Genomic DNA, 13,798 nt, shown 5'->3' with positions numbered 1-13,798 from the left:
CAAGGCCTAGGGCTTTCCTTGAGTGCAGAGCCAAGGCCTAGGGCTTTCCTCTAGAGCTTCTGCTCACACACTGATGCTCATGGGTGGTAGAGGGGGTGTGGGAAGCCTTCTGGCGGGCTCACTTCAGGAAGCCTACGCTAGCATCTCCCAAATCGTGCCAAGATCTTTAAGCTTTTCGCGCACTCTTAGGGAACTGGTAGAAAGCCCTGGCGTCCCCTGCTGACGGGCAGCTCTTTCTACAGGAGTTGCCTCTTGGCCTGTGAGACTCGTATACTTAGCTCCTCTGGTCTGGCTCAATTCCCACCTTCCCATTTGGTCTCTCCTTGGGGTTCTTCCATTCCCTGTTGCCTCTAGTCCATGCTTCATGCTGTTTCCAGTTACTGCTGTGGCCAGGCTGTCAGCGGCATCCCGCAGCTCTGTGTTTGGAAAGTTTCCTGGTCACTGTTTTGGGCCTAACTCTTCCTTCCTCTAGGCCCTGAATATGTGCAGACTAGAATCCTGCCCCCTGAATTATCTTGCTTTTAAAAAATTACAATGTTTTATTTTATCAGATGCACCTGCCTCCTGCTCCCTTGCTGTTCCCCAGCGACCACCAGGAGGCAGTAGGCAATAAGGGACATAGTTTCCCAGCTACAACCTACCCTTCCCCATCCCCCGGGAGTCTCAGTTCAGGGTCTGTGTCAAATGGTGCCATCCAAGGTGCTTCTGCAGTATGTGCCTGGGAGGGTGGGGATAACGCAGCATCTGGGAATGAGACGGCGTGCAAGGGGGAAGTTAGAGTCCCATGTGGGCTGTGTTGAGGGAATGGTTGAAGCCAACGAAACAAGGACTCTACAGAACGGTAGCTTAGCCTGTATGGATGTTCCCAGTCAGAGGGATCACCGCTTTATCTGACGGGCCATGCCGTTCAACAGTAATCTTGCTTCCATGTAGTCCCATGGGTGTCATGGACCGTGGTGACGAATCGCCCCTGTTTATGAGGATCTGCCTCCTGAAGTTCACGTCCATAAATCTCTAAGGAGAGAAATTTGTAGAAGGGAATCACAAGTCTTCCTCCGTGGTCTTTGTTTCTCCAGAGGTGGTGGTGGAGGGGGAAATCACACTGAATTAAATGCTTTCAAATAAGTGAAATCTCTCCCAAGAGGTTAGCTATCTTGGTGACAGAAGCCATAAAAATGCACAGAGTATTCACATTTTATTATCTAGATTTATAAGGTACCAAAGACTCGGCAAATTCCTCTATCTCGATGTCAAAAGCAGTTATTTATTTTGGCTCTTTTTCTCATTAGCGGGTTATGCATATTTTTCTACCTTTCGAAATCTATCAAGGGCCTCATTACAACTTCCCCATTCATTTCTCTGCAGGGCAAACGTAAACACGCTCCTTTAGGAATTAACTGGCAATCTTTAAGTTTTAGATATTTTTAAAAGTCATGCTCATTGGTATTTCCCATGCCGATCTGAGAATCACTGTGCGCTGATCCCTCATTAGGACGGTTTGCTTGCTTATTTTATAGGCAGTGCTGTCTTTGAATTGTTTTGCATTTTTCTTATTTGTGACTTGCGACTCCCGGAACCCCTAAGCTACAGTGGCCAAATGGCTTCTTTCCTTACCTTTGCTCCGAAGAGAAGACTCCAGGAAGTAACTCAGGACTAAAGTTCCCGGATTATGACAGTCGGCATGCTTCACCTGGGAGCGTCTGTGGAGACTGTTTTCCCTAAAGCCCTCGGGCTCTGGCAGCACGGAGAGATATTTGCAGTTCTCCCTCAGAGCCAGCTGACTAGACGCTTTGCCTTCTGTATCTTTGCAAACATAAAATCACATTGTGGAAAAGGAAATGTAACTCGCGCAAGCCCGGAGTGCTAGGGAACGGCATTCCCATTCCGTGTCTCATCGAATGGGCGATGAAGCAACCCGGGAGCTCGCCTTGCTGTCATTCAAAGTGGGTCAACTCTTGAGGGTTCCTTAGTAATACCTGTGTTCTGAGGACTCATAAAGAATAAAACTACCTGCCGTGAAAGTGATTTTGTAGGGGGAACGCAACAGAGGCAGCTGCAGCATCTCCATCAGGATCTTTGCCTCGGGCCTCCTGTGAGCTTGACCGTAGCCCTCGGAGAACAAGATGGCCCTGCCCGTGGAGCTGTACACAGCTTCCACTGCCCCCAGTCAGGGGTGCGCAGGCCAGGCTGCAGGCAGCTAGAGAGCTCCTATCTGCCCTCAGCCGTGGAGCAGTCTGTATTTTGTTGATAGACCAGGCAGGGCAGAATGACCTTCTTAGCAAGAATGGAAATTTACTGTGGATTTCTTTCTTTAGCGTTAGAAGGTCTGTGTTGATGGTATAATTACAAAATAGCTTCCTTCGTTTTGAAATTCGACTCTCCGATTCCCCTGTGGTTTGGAGGAATAGTATGTAAAGACCTTTGCCGTCCATTCCTTGAATTTTAAAGTGTAGCATAAGCCGCGTAAAATATGAGGAAAGTACAAATAGCACAGAGGGAGGAGAAAAATCCTATGAAACTAGGCCATGAAAACACAAGTTTAAATTACTAACAGTTAAGGAACCAATGATATCTCTCTCTCTCTCTCTCTCTCTCTCTCTCTCTGTGTGTGTGTGTGTGTGTGTGTGTGTGGTGTGTGTGTGTGTGTGCATACATGGTTTTCATCTCTCACTTTAGGTGGAGAAACGTCAGGAAGTGGAAAAACTTGTAATAATAGTGCTGTAACTGTTTACCATAAGAAGGGGCAGATAATTAAATTTTCATGCCTTTAAATATTGGAGAATTGCTCTCCTTTGTGTTTGAAGTTTAATAAGATTCCAACCAACTGGCTTTAGTTCAACAAACAAATATTTATTGAGAACTCACTGTCTGGGCAGCTCAGGAACATGAAGAGGAGGAAGATGCAATTCTCATCCTCCGAGTTCATTGTCTATTAGGGAAACGGATGAATGGTAAATACGTAAGACAATCTGATAAACTCTAAAATCAGGTTACATATACATTGCCATGGTGTATAGGCCCCATACAGACAAAAAAAAAAACCAACAACAACCCAAAACCCTAATAAATCCTAATTTAGGAATCAAAGGTAGCCGATGATAGAGGCTATATTCCAGTCATGCGTTAGTGGATGTACCATTGTCAGTTTGGGGGTGGGGCATGAGTGAGTGAGGAGATAGCTTCGTCATGGGGAGAGGAGGGAATGCCAGGAAGAATTCAGTGGGCAGTAAGGACCAAGACACAGTGGATGGAGCAATCAAGGAGGGGTGTGAAGAAATAAAAATGCAGGGTGTCCAAAATGCACAACTCATCCAGAGCATGGGGAGCAGTGCCAACAGAAAGGAAATGTGACCAAGGCGGGGTGCAGTTTCTGAAGATTTGGGGTATTAGGGGAAGAATTTGGGCTAGTTTTGTAGGGGGTGGGGAAGTTGGAGGGATGTATCAACAGTTAAGAGGACTTGCTGCTCTTTGTAGAGGACCTGAGTTTGGTTTCTAGCACCCACATTGGGCAGTTTCCAAATCACCTGTGATGCCAGCTCCAAGGGATCTGATGCCTTCCACAGGCACACGCAGGCACGTGTGCATACACATACAAACACTCATAAAAAAAAAAAAAACTAAATAATCTCTTTGGAAACAGTAGGGAAGTGGATGGGAGTAGATGCTGGAAATGTCAGGAAGCAGAGCTTGGAAGCCAAGAGCTCCAGGGAGTGCCGTCAGAGGAAGCTATGTCTGAGGACTCTGGGCTGGCAGCACTGAAGACATGAGGACAATTCAGTGAGGGGCAGAGGAGAAGGAAGATAGTGGATCTGGTTGGAACGTGTTTTGTGTAAGACACAGAGAGCTCTAGGAGTGTAGGAAGTGTATGTGGGGGGGGGTTGTTCAGGAGAAAGTTGGGGATTTTTTTTTTTTTTTGAGACAGGGTTTCTCTGCAGCTTTTTTAGAGCCTGGCCTGGAACTAGCTCTTGTAGACCAGGCTGGCCTCGAACTCACAGAGATCCGCCTGCCTCTGCCTCCCGAGTGCTGGGATTAAAGGCGTGCGCCACCACCGCCCGGCGAAAGTTGGGGATTTTAACACTACCCAGTGTGGCTTGCTATCTAGCAGTGCTCTGTCATATGTCGCCATGGTGGCCTCTCCGTTTCTCTAAGAGTGATTCATCCGTGCCTTTTGTTTTTATTGCATCTAATCCCGGAGGGAGGTAATGGGCTCATGTGAATCACACACAGATCTAAGTTTCTGAAACCAGGTATAATAACTTGTAGATATTAGACTATGACTCATTTCCTTCTGTTATCTCATTAGCTCCTTGCATAGACTTTGCCCGAGTTACTTCTATCTTTGTTAGACTTTATATGACTTTTAAACTTGAACTGTGACCTGTACTGTTGTTATATGTGGGGAGCAGCAGCACACACACACACTCGCACACACACATGCATGCACACTCTCACACACACATGCACTTGTACACATGCACTTGTGCACGCACTTGTACACACATTGCATTCACGCACACACCTACACATGCACCACACACACACACTTGCACACACGCATGCGCGGATTGCACTCAAAACTGAGGAACTGATTGCAGATGTTTTCTCTGCCGCCTTATTGTGCTCAGCTTTATCTGTGTTCCCTAGATTCTTCTTTCCACTGTTAAATGGATTTTGATGCATTCTAAAACCTCCAGTATCTAAGCAGGGGTTACTCACACCAAAAAAGGAAATTTTATACAATAATTTTTCATTTATTAAAAATCAACTTTGTGGACTCGAGAGATGGCTAAGTGGTTAGACATTCTTCCTGCTCTTCCAGAAGACTGGAGTTTGCCTCCTAGCACCCGAGTCAGGCAGGTCACAACCGCCCATTACTCCAGCTCTGAGGAACCTGATGCCCTCTTCTGGCCTCCATTGGCATTTTGCACACATACACGCGCGCGCGCGCGCGCGCGCGCACACACACACACACACACACATACAAAAAATGCAAATAAAAATATTTATTTATTTATTTTACTTTTGTGAACTTATTTTGAAGCTCACACACCTAGAGAGTAAGATGGAGTCAGTCTCCAAACTTTGGGTGGAGTGGCAAACATTCAGTCTAATGTGAGAGCTCTGACAGTGACCACACGCACAGAAAGCCCAGTGATAAGATGTGATGCCATGTGCCTTCACTGTGGCTACAGCCTCCTGGAAGGTTGCACACATGTCTAGGTTCACATGTGGAATTGCACCTGCTCATCAGGTCAGATGGGAATGCTGGAGACAGGGGCATGTCCTTCTCTTCCGCTCTATTCACAAATGAGATCAAACACCGGTTCCACAGGGTCCTCCAGTTCCCACAGAACACAGTTCCTGCACGTGAGGAAGGCGTGAGGACACTATCAGCCGCTCCTTGGGTGTCTGACAGTTACTGTGCCAAGTTCCACAGAAGGATGTTTAATTCACACCTAGGAATGCTGAGAGAAAGTGGTGTCATTCTCTCCCTTATACCGAAGAAAAACATCCGCTGTCAGCTGAGGGCCTTTCTGGCCAGTGTGGTTTGTGAGGTGCGTTTTAATGTCCCCAAAACGCTTGCCACTGACTCATCTCTGACAAGCTCTTTGCACTTGAGATCGGCTTTGCCCATGGGGGTAGGAGGCCATCTCTTTCTAAAAAGGAAAATGGCTTTGCAATTTTGTTTTAAAATTAAATTTTCTAATACACTACCTTAGAAGCCATTCATTCTTAGACTAAACAACACAGAAGAATATGAAAGAAAAAGTTATGATTAGAGAAAAATCTTATCATGCAGAAACACCACCGTCAAAATACCCTTCTAGACTTTTTAGTACCTGGATACAAACTACCAATAAGTGAATAAATAAATAAATCAGGGAGCATAGTTATTTGTTTTGTTTGCTTTCTTGTTTGTTTGGTCTTGTGGGGTTTGCCATTGCCTGAGACGGGGTCTCTGTAGCTTGGAGTATGCTGGAACCCACTGTGTACACCAGGTTGGACTTAAGCTCATGGCTGGCTTCCTGCCTCAGCTTCCCAAGTGCTGAGATTACAGGCATGAACCAGTCCGGGTTCATAACTGGCTTTTGTAAACCCTATTTTATTCTGAATTCTAGATGAGATCTCCCTTTATCAATGAAGATAGAACTACTACCTCATTTTTATTAACTATATAGCTTTTTATAGGCCTTTAGTTGGATTTATTATTTGGAATTGTTGTATGACTATTTATTTAAAAACTTCTTTGTTGCATTTGGAGTATATATGGAGTAACTGTAAAAGAACATTTAAACTGTTTAAAATATAAAGAATCAACATAAGATGTTGCCATTCTTTTCCTTTTAAAAACATTTTGTGAGTGTGTGTCCGTGGTATGTGCATATGTGCACAAGTGTGTATGGTATATTCATGTGCACACAAGTGTTGTGGGTTCACTTGCGTGGAGGTCAGGGGTCAACATCAGAATGTCTTCCTCAATCACCTTCCACCTTATTTTTGAGTTTACCATTTTGGCTAGACTGGCTAGGCAACGAGTCCCTGAGATCTGCCTATCTCTACCCCCACCCCCAACACCAGGGCTACAGACACACGGAACTGCACCAGGCTTCTAGTTTGAGTGCTGAGGATCAAACTCAGGGCCTCATGCTTGCCCAGAGGACACTGTGCCCACTGAGCCGTCTTCCTAGTGCAAGCCCAGATGCTGCCATTTTTATACCTTTATTTCTTCCTGTTTCTATTCTTCCTCCTTTATGGCCCTTTGCCGGGTCTCTTCCTTCTCTCTTCAAATTTGGGAGTCTTTCATTTATTTTACATACTCAGAACTGCTTGTAAGTCCAGCTCCAGGGGCTCCAACTCTCCCTGGCCTCTGTGAACACCACACTCACACATGTGTATATACACATACACAGACACACACACACACACACACACACACACACACACAGATATAGATAAGTAAGTAGACAAAGGCTTAAGGACCACTAGCCCAAACCACTCTTCCCCTGACATTCCAGGATTTTAGTTGTATCTTGCCTTTTTTTTTAAAATTTAGACTTACAGCTACGGTTTTACCCCACAATGCTTGTCTATGTTTACCCAGGCATTGGCCCGTTCATTTCTACATTTCAGAACTTGCATGGGAATCACCTTCCTCCTCTCTGAAGTGTGTTCTTTAGAATCTGCTCAAGTGGCAGCCTGCTGATGGTTCACTCCTCTGTGCTTCTCTGGAGATAGGTTACTGTTGTCCTTCTTGGTTTGGGGGTGTGGGAGAGGGATCCTTTTAACAAAGTATAATCTGCCCTCCTTAAGTTCCCTAAATTTAAATGGAGAAGAAAAGCAGAGTAATTACAGAATTGTGTAACCATCTCTGAAGTCAAATTCTAGAGCATCTCCATCCTTTAGAAAGAGACCATGCACCTATTTGTAGTAAATCTCCACTCCTACCTCCGGTTCCCACACACCCTATAATCTGGTTCCTTGTCCTCTTGCCTTGACATTTCCTATGCACTGTACTCAGCGTTTTATGTGGGTGCTGGGGATCTGAACTCCAGTCCTCACGCTTGCACCGTAAATGCTTTACCAACTGAGTCATCCCTTTGGGCCCGACTGAGTGAACCTTCAAGATGGGCAGCTGCATTTGAGTAGGAGGGACAGATGGACAGCAGTAGATCACCATGGCAACCAGAAAACACAAACCAAACAGAAACAGACCAGAGAGATTTGAGTAGCACATAGTCCAATGGGGGAAAAAGGTAGTTCTATTTGATGTAATGTGTTGTTGTAGTCTGGTTGACGCTGTGCCCAGTTCTTGAGCTGGGGAGGATAAAGCATGCTTGTGTCTAGCCCAAGCTGCTGGTGTAAGCAAGTGACAGTCAAGGCACTTGGGGTCACCAATGACACTTAAGGAATCTCATTATCTGGAGATGAAGCACTATTCACATTAGAAACGAAACACATCTCAGTGTCCTGTTCCTCTAGGTTGATGGTGAAGTTTCTTGTCTTTCCTTCTTTCTCCTTTCTTTTCTTTTTCTTACAACTGGCTTTGTCCTGAAAGATCCCATCTGCAGTGTTAGGCTGGGTGATCACCTCCGAGGCTGCGCTTGCCTTTCTTATTCTGAGCAACCACTCTTTCATCAGGTATCAGAGTAACACAGCTTCTGGCGTCCTGGAAACCATCACCAACATTCAACCCAAGGAGAGCGGTGGCGGCGTAGGCGAGACACGTGAGGCCATTGTGTACAGGCTGTCAGAGGACATGCTGAGCAAGCTGCCACCTGACTATGTGCCTCACGAGGTAAGGCATGCCCTTCCTGCGGGGCAAGATCTGGAAGGTGGGGGAGGGCGTCCCCCACACCCACACCCGTACATTGCATACCATTCATGTGGAGGTCAGAGGACACCTCACAGGAGTTGTCTCTCCCCTCCCATCATGGAGTCCTAGGGATCAAACTCGGGTTGTTAGCTTTGGCTGCAAGCATCTTTAAACCCTTCTTTTATGTTATAGGAGCATGTTATTGGAAATATAGCAGTCAAGCTAAATTGGTAAATAGAGACCTAATTATGCCATTAGCTTCCACAGTACAAATGGAGTCCCATTACTGAAGACAGCAGCTCCCAGAAAGCACTGGGAGAATCAATCAAGAGCCCACACCAAGTCTTTGATTTTATTAATAAACAGTTTGTGCTGGAATCATAATCATGCAGGAAATACAGTCAGTGTTAAGATTATACTCTTTTCTAGGGTGCTCCCCTTCTGTTACAATTATTATTTTTTTAATTATGAAGAGATTGCTCGTGCTATGTTGCCTGGGCCAGCCTAGAATTCTTGGACTCAAGTGGTCCTCCTGCCTTTGCCTCCCGAGTAGCTGGGATGACAGGTGCAGTTATGCTCAACAAAGTTCTCTACTAAAGCCTGTGTTGGGGGCTGGAGAGGTGGCTCAGCAGTTAGCAGGACTTGCTGTCCTCTCAGAGGACCTGGGTTCAGTTCTCAGCACCCATGTCAGGTAGCTCACAGCGTGCCATAACTCCAGCTTCAGTGGATCTGGTTCCCTCTTCTGGCCTCTACAGGCATTGCATGTACATGGGACACATACATACATGTAGGTAACAGCATGCTTGTCATGTCCCTCTTGTGGTCTTTTTGTGATTTCTTGTTCCCTAAGGAGTGAATTGCTGCAAGGATAAACAAAGGATGCTGTGTGTGCGTCCAGTACCCTAGGCCAAGGAGTTCAGGACAGAGACAGAGCAGACCCTGTAGACTGGCTCAGCTGGTAGAGGGCTCGCCTAGCTGGGCAAGAACCAGGTGTGGTGGGGGCACACCTGTAATCCTAGCACTCTGGAGGTAAAGGCGGGGGCATCAGAAGTTCCACACCATCCTTAGCTCTATGGCAACTTTGATGCCAGCCCAAGATCCAATTTCTGAATAAATAAATTGAATTGAATCGAAGATTTTTTTTTAGATATTAAAATTTAGAGGTGGGAGAGACGGCTCATCAGTTATGAACACTCGCAACTCTTACAGAGGGCCTGGGTTCCCCTCCCTGGACCCATGAAGGGCAACTCAAAACCGCTTGTAACTTTAGTCCCAGCTTATCTTCTGACTGCGAAGGCACCCACCCACATAACACACACGCACACACACACATGTGCACACACATATCCACACACATGCATGCACTCACGCACACAACACACACATGTGCATGCACACACACGCACATGCACACATACATGCACACACATGCATACCCACGCACCCACACACCCACGCACACAAATACACACATGTGCACACACATATACGCACCCACCCACCCACCCACATGCACACCCACCCACCCATACACATGCACACGTACATGCAGCCACCCACCCACCCACATGCACACAAACACACACACACACACAACACACCTTCTAAAAAATTTAAATGATGGCATTAGAGACACCTGATGTTATTGTGTGGGGCAGGGCCGTGGTCCTCCGCTGGCCAGCTGGACTGTGATATGGGTGTGCTTTGCTCTGCCCTGCTGTTTTATGCCTTCATCCTTAACGCACTGGGAATGACACAGCTGCTGTGCAGCGGAGCTGCTGGCTGCTGGAACAACCTGCCTAACATCCCACGGTTCAGGAAGGGCTGTGGGCATCTCAGCTGCCAGCCTCTGGGGGTTCTTTGGACTTATCCTTCAGTCAAATCTTCTCCTTTCTGCCTCCATCACCCTTCCATTCCCAGAACCTCTTGGACTGTGGCCATCAGAAGGTTCAAGTCCCCTCACGAGTTCCTGCTGGTATCCGTAGTCAATCTCTTCTTGACATGTGTGGCGGAACCGAAATGTGACTGTATATTGGCTTATTAATTAGTTAATTAATCATTATATTTTATTGTCCCCACAATGAGAGGCTTTGAGGTATTGATCTCTTTGACGTGGTCACTAAATGATATGCCAACAGGAACAAGTGACAGGTCGCTCAGTGGCTCTCCCACAAAGTCAAATATTTTCACTGATTAGATTAGGGGAAGCCATTTTTAGCCTCCACAGCCGAGGCAGCCTCGATCTGCAGTTAATTGTATTCAGTGACTGTTCTGTAAAGATTTGGGCTGTATTAACTTTTTGTGACATTTCTAATAACAACTCTGTAAGGGTAATGGAAACAAAAAGTCCGGCTGTACTCTTATGAAGGTTAGATTGCCAGAGAATATTTAGCTGATACTTAATACTTAATCATTTGGAAGAGGAAATAGGCACAGTTTTATTTTAGCTTTTTAAAGAACAGTTCCAATTATCAACTAAGTACAATCAGTAGGATATAAAAATCATTTAAGTTGAACAGAAGTTTTTGAAGCTCAGAAAATGGGGAATTTAACAGCCTGCCTGGTTCTGCAAGAGGTGGTTTCTAGTTCATTGGGTCTAGTGGAGAAACATCCAGAGACAGAGAGAGAATGGGGAACGGGACAGGTCATTTGGAAGGGAAATGATGAATGGTTCTTCTCAAAAAAAATTTACTGTCTCTCCTACTCTGTTTTAGGTGAAAGCTCGTTTGATAAAGATGGGACACCTTAATTCAATGAACATATTTCTTAGACAAGAGATTGACAGAATGCAGAAAGTCATCTCGATCCTCCGGAGTAGCCTGAGCGACCTGAAGTTGGCAATTGAAGGGACGATCATCATGAGTGAGGTGGGCATCTCCCTCTTGCGGCTACTTGGTTTTTAAATTTTTTTTTTGCGTCTGTGTATCTATGTATGCACATGTTCATTTGTGTGTGGTTATACTTTGTGTGTGTGCATGTGTATGCAGGCATGTGTGTGCATATACATGTGTGAGATCCTGCATGTTAAGGGCAGAGGACAACCTTAAATGTTCCTCAGTCTTCATTCATTCATTCATTCATTCATTTGTTTATTTATCGAGACAGGATTTCTCTGTGTAGCCCTGGCTGTCCTAGAACTAGCCCTGTAGACCGGGTTGGCCCCGAACTCACAGAGACAGACACCTTTATTTGTGAGGCAGAGTCTCTCATGGGACCTGTGTCTCACCCAGTAGGTTAGGGTAGCTGGGCAGCGACCCCTAGCGTCCCTCTTGTCTCTGCCTCCCCAATACTGGGATTGTAATGTGCACGCCACACCCAGATATCTTTATGTGGCTTCTGAGAATCTCAGGACTTCATGCTCACCATGTAATCAGTGTACCAACTGAGCTATCTTCCCAGCTCCCCAGAAGTGTTTCCCATTTGTATATTTCTAGAACCATTATTTTTAAATATTTATTCATTTTTATATGTATGAGTGTGTCTCCTGAGTGTATGTATATGCACTATCTATACACAGTACCCACTGAGACTAGAAGAGAGCACCAGATCTTTTGGAACTGGAGTTACAGACAGTTGTGAGCCACCATGTGGGTGCTGGGAACCGAACCCAGGTCCTCCACAACAGCAGTGAGTGCTTTCAGCTGCTGAGCCATCTCTCCAGCCCACAAAACCCCTATTTTTTTTTTAAAAAAGATCTTATTGTCCATTTTAATCATGTATATATCTGTGTGTTTGTGTGTAGTATGTACTCACGAGTGCAGGTACCTGTGGAGGCCAGAAGGGGTCATATGACCCCCTGAATCTGGAATTACAGGTAGTCAGTCATGAGCCACTTGATATGGATGTTGGGAACCAAACTTAGGTTCTCTGCAAGAGCAATATGTGATCTTAGTTGCTGAGCCACCCTCCAGCTCCCTCGGTCACACGTCTTACCCTCGTCTTGTTCAGAACTTGAGAGATGCCCTGGACAACATGTATGATGCTCGCATTCCTCAGCTCTGGAAGAGAGTGTCCTGGGATTCCTCCACCCTAGGCTTCTGGTTTACTGAGCTTCTGGAGAGGAACGCTCAGTTTTCAACGTGGATATTTGAAGGCAGGCCTAACGTGTTCTGGATGACTGGTTTCTTTAACCCCCAAGGTAGGTGCTCCCAGGGGAGTGGGCTGACTTGGAAGTCATGTGCAGCTGGTTGGTGACATTGCTTGCTGAACATATGCTCCATAAAGCCGTGTGGTCCTGCCGCTGGCGGGTGCTGGGGACAGCCTTTTGGGGGTCTGAAGACACTCAGAATTCCTTGACATCCTTCATGCCACGTTGATCCCACCGTGCAGTGGCCAAGCCCTCCCTGCTCTACTGTTTACCCACGTGAGTAAGCCGTGGCCTGTGGTGAAAGGGGAGAAACACTTCTCGCAAACATCCGTGTTTAACTGTTGCTGGGAAGGTCACGACAAGGCTAAGGAGATGGGCCCTCTGGGGATGTGCATCGAATTAGGCATGAAGACCCGAGTTTGAGTCTCAGCCCTTACATCAGCAAATCCAGGCCCGCTGGTGTTGGGAGACTTCAGGCTGGAGGATACCGGGGGCCTGCTGGCCAGCCCAGCTAGTCGAATTGATAAGCTCTGGTTCAGCGAGAGACTTCATCTGAGAAAATAAGGTGGAGCCATGACCCCACTGTGATGAGCACAGGCTGCTCTTGCAAAGGACTAAGGTTTGGCTCTCAGTACCCACACGGTGGTTCCCCATCACCTGTAACTCCAGGTCCAGGGGATCCACCCACCCTCTCCAGATCTCTGTATTCCACAGACACACATGTGTACATATCCTCAGCAAAACACGCACCTACATAACACATAAACAAGGGCATCCTTAAAAAAATTAATAAGGTGGAGATAGAGGAAGATAGTGACCTTGACCTCTGACCTCCATTCATCCATGCACACACTGTAATGTGTGCCCATATACACAAGTAATAAGTAAAAAATAAAATAAAGCCAAAGTATGAAGATACCAGAGATGTGCCAAAAATTGCTGATTTGGGTTAGAAAACGAGACTTGAAATATTGAGTGAGCACTGGGTGGCAGCAGGGGTATCTTCCTCCTCTCTCCCTGAAGGCGCTCTGCTGTTCCGCGTCATCCCTCCTTCCATCTTAGAAACGTTCTCCAGGAAAGTTGCTGGCTTGATGCCAGGGAGCTTTTAACATCTCGAGAGCTTGGCAGTCCAGTAGTTTCATGTGTCAGTGAGTTAAGAAGCATTTATTCTTACAGATTTGGGAGGAGTCACTGCTACTCACAGCAATATGGGTAAATCTCATCAAAGATAATGTTGAGTGAAGGCAGCCCGATGAAAATTGTGGCACCCTATAGGGACCCATCTGCATGAAGGCCAAGGATGGGCAGAGTGGATGCAGGTTTGAACTCGGGTCATGGGGCTTGCTTAGCAAGTGCTTTACCCACTGAGCAATCTTGCCAGCTCTGTCTTAACATTT

The 13,798-nt window shown here is 46.2% G+C and overlaps 1 protein-coding gene across 1 annotated transcript in view; it reads left to right on the top strand.

Moving 5' to 3' along the window:
- The window catches only part of Dnah8 (dynein axonemal heavy chain 8), a 225,044-nt gene that overhangs the window by 189,463 nt on the left and 21,783 nt on the right, over positions 1 to 13,798 (top strand). The window contains exons 88-90 of the mRNA XM_038342351.1: positions 8,140 to 8,296; positions 11,029 to 11,181; positions 12,263 to 12,452. Of these exons, the coding sequence (XP_038198279.1) occupies positions 8,140 to 8,296; positions 11,029 to 11,181; positions 12,263 to 12,452 (500 nt within the window). The remainder of the gene's footprint in view (positions 1 to 8,139; positions 8,297 to 11,028; positions 11,182 to 12,262; positions 12,453 to 13,798) is intronic.

Source organism: Arvicola amphibius, chromosome 9 (genome assembly GCF_903992535.2).
Source record: "Arvicola amphibius chromosome 9, mArvAmp1.2, whole genome shotgun sequence".
Lineage (NCBI taxonomy): Eukaryota > Metazoa > Chordata > Mammalia > Rodentia > Cricetidae > Arvicola > Arvicola amphibius.
The sequence above is the reverse complement of the archived record's forward strand: the minus strand, read 5'-3'. Positions and strand labels throughout refer to the sequence as shown.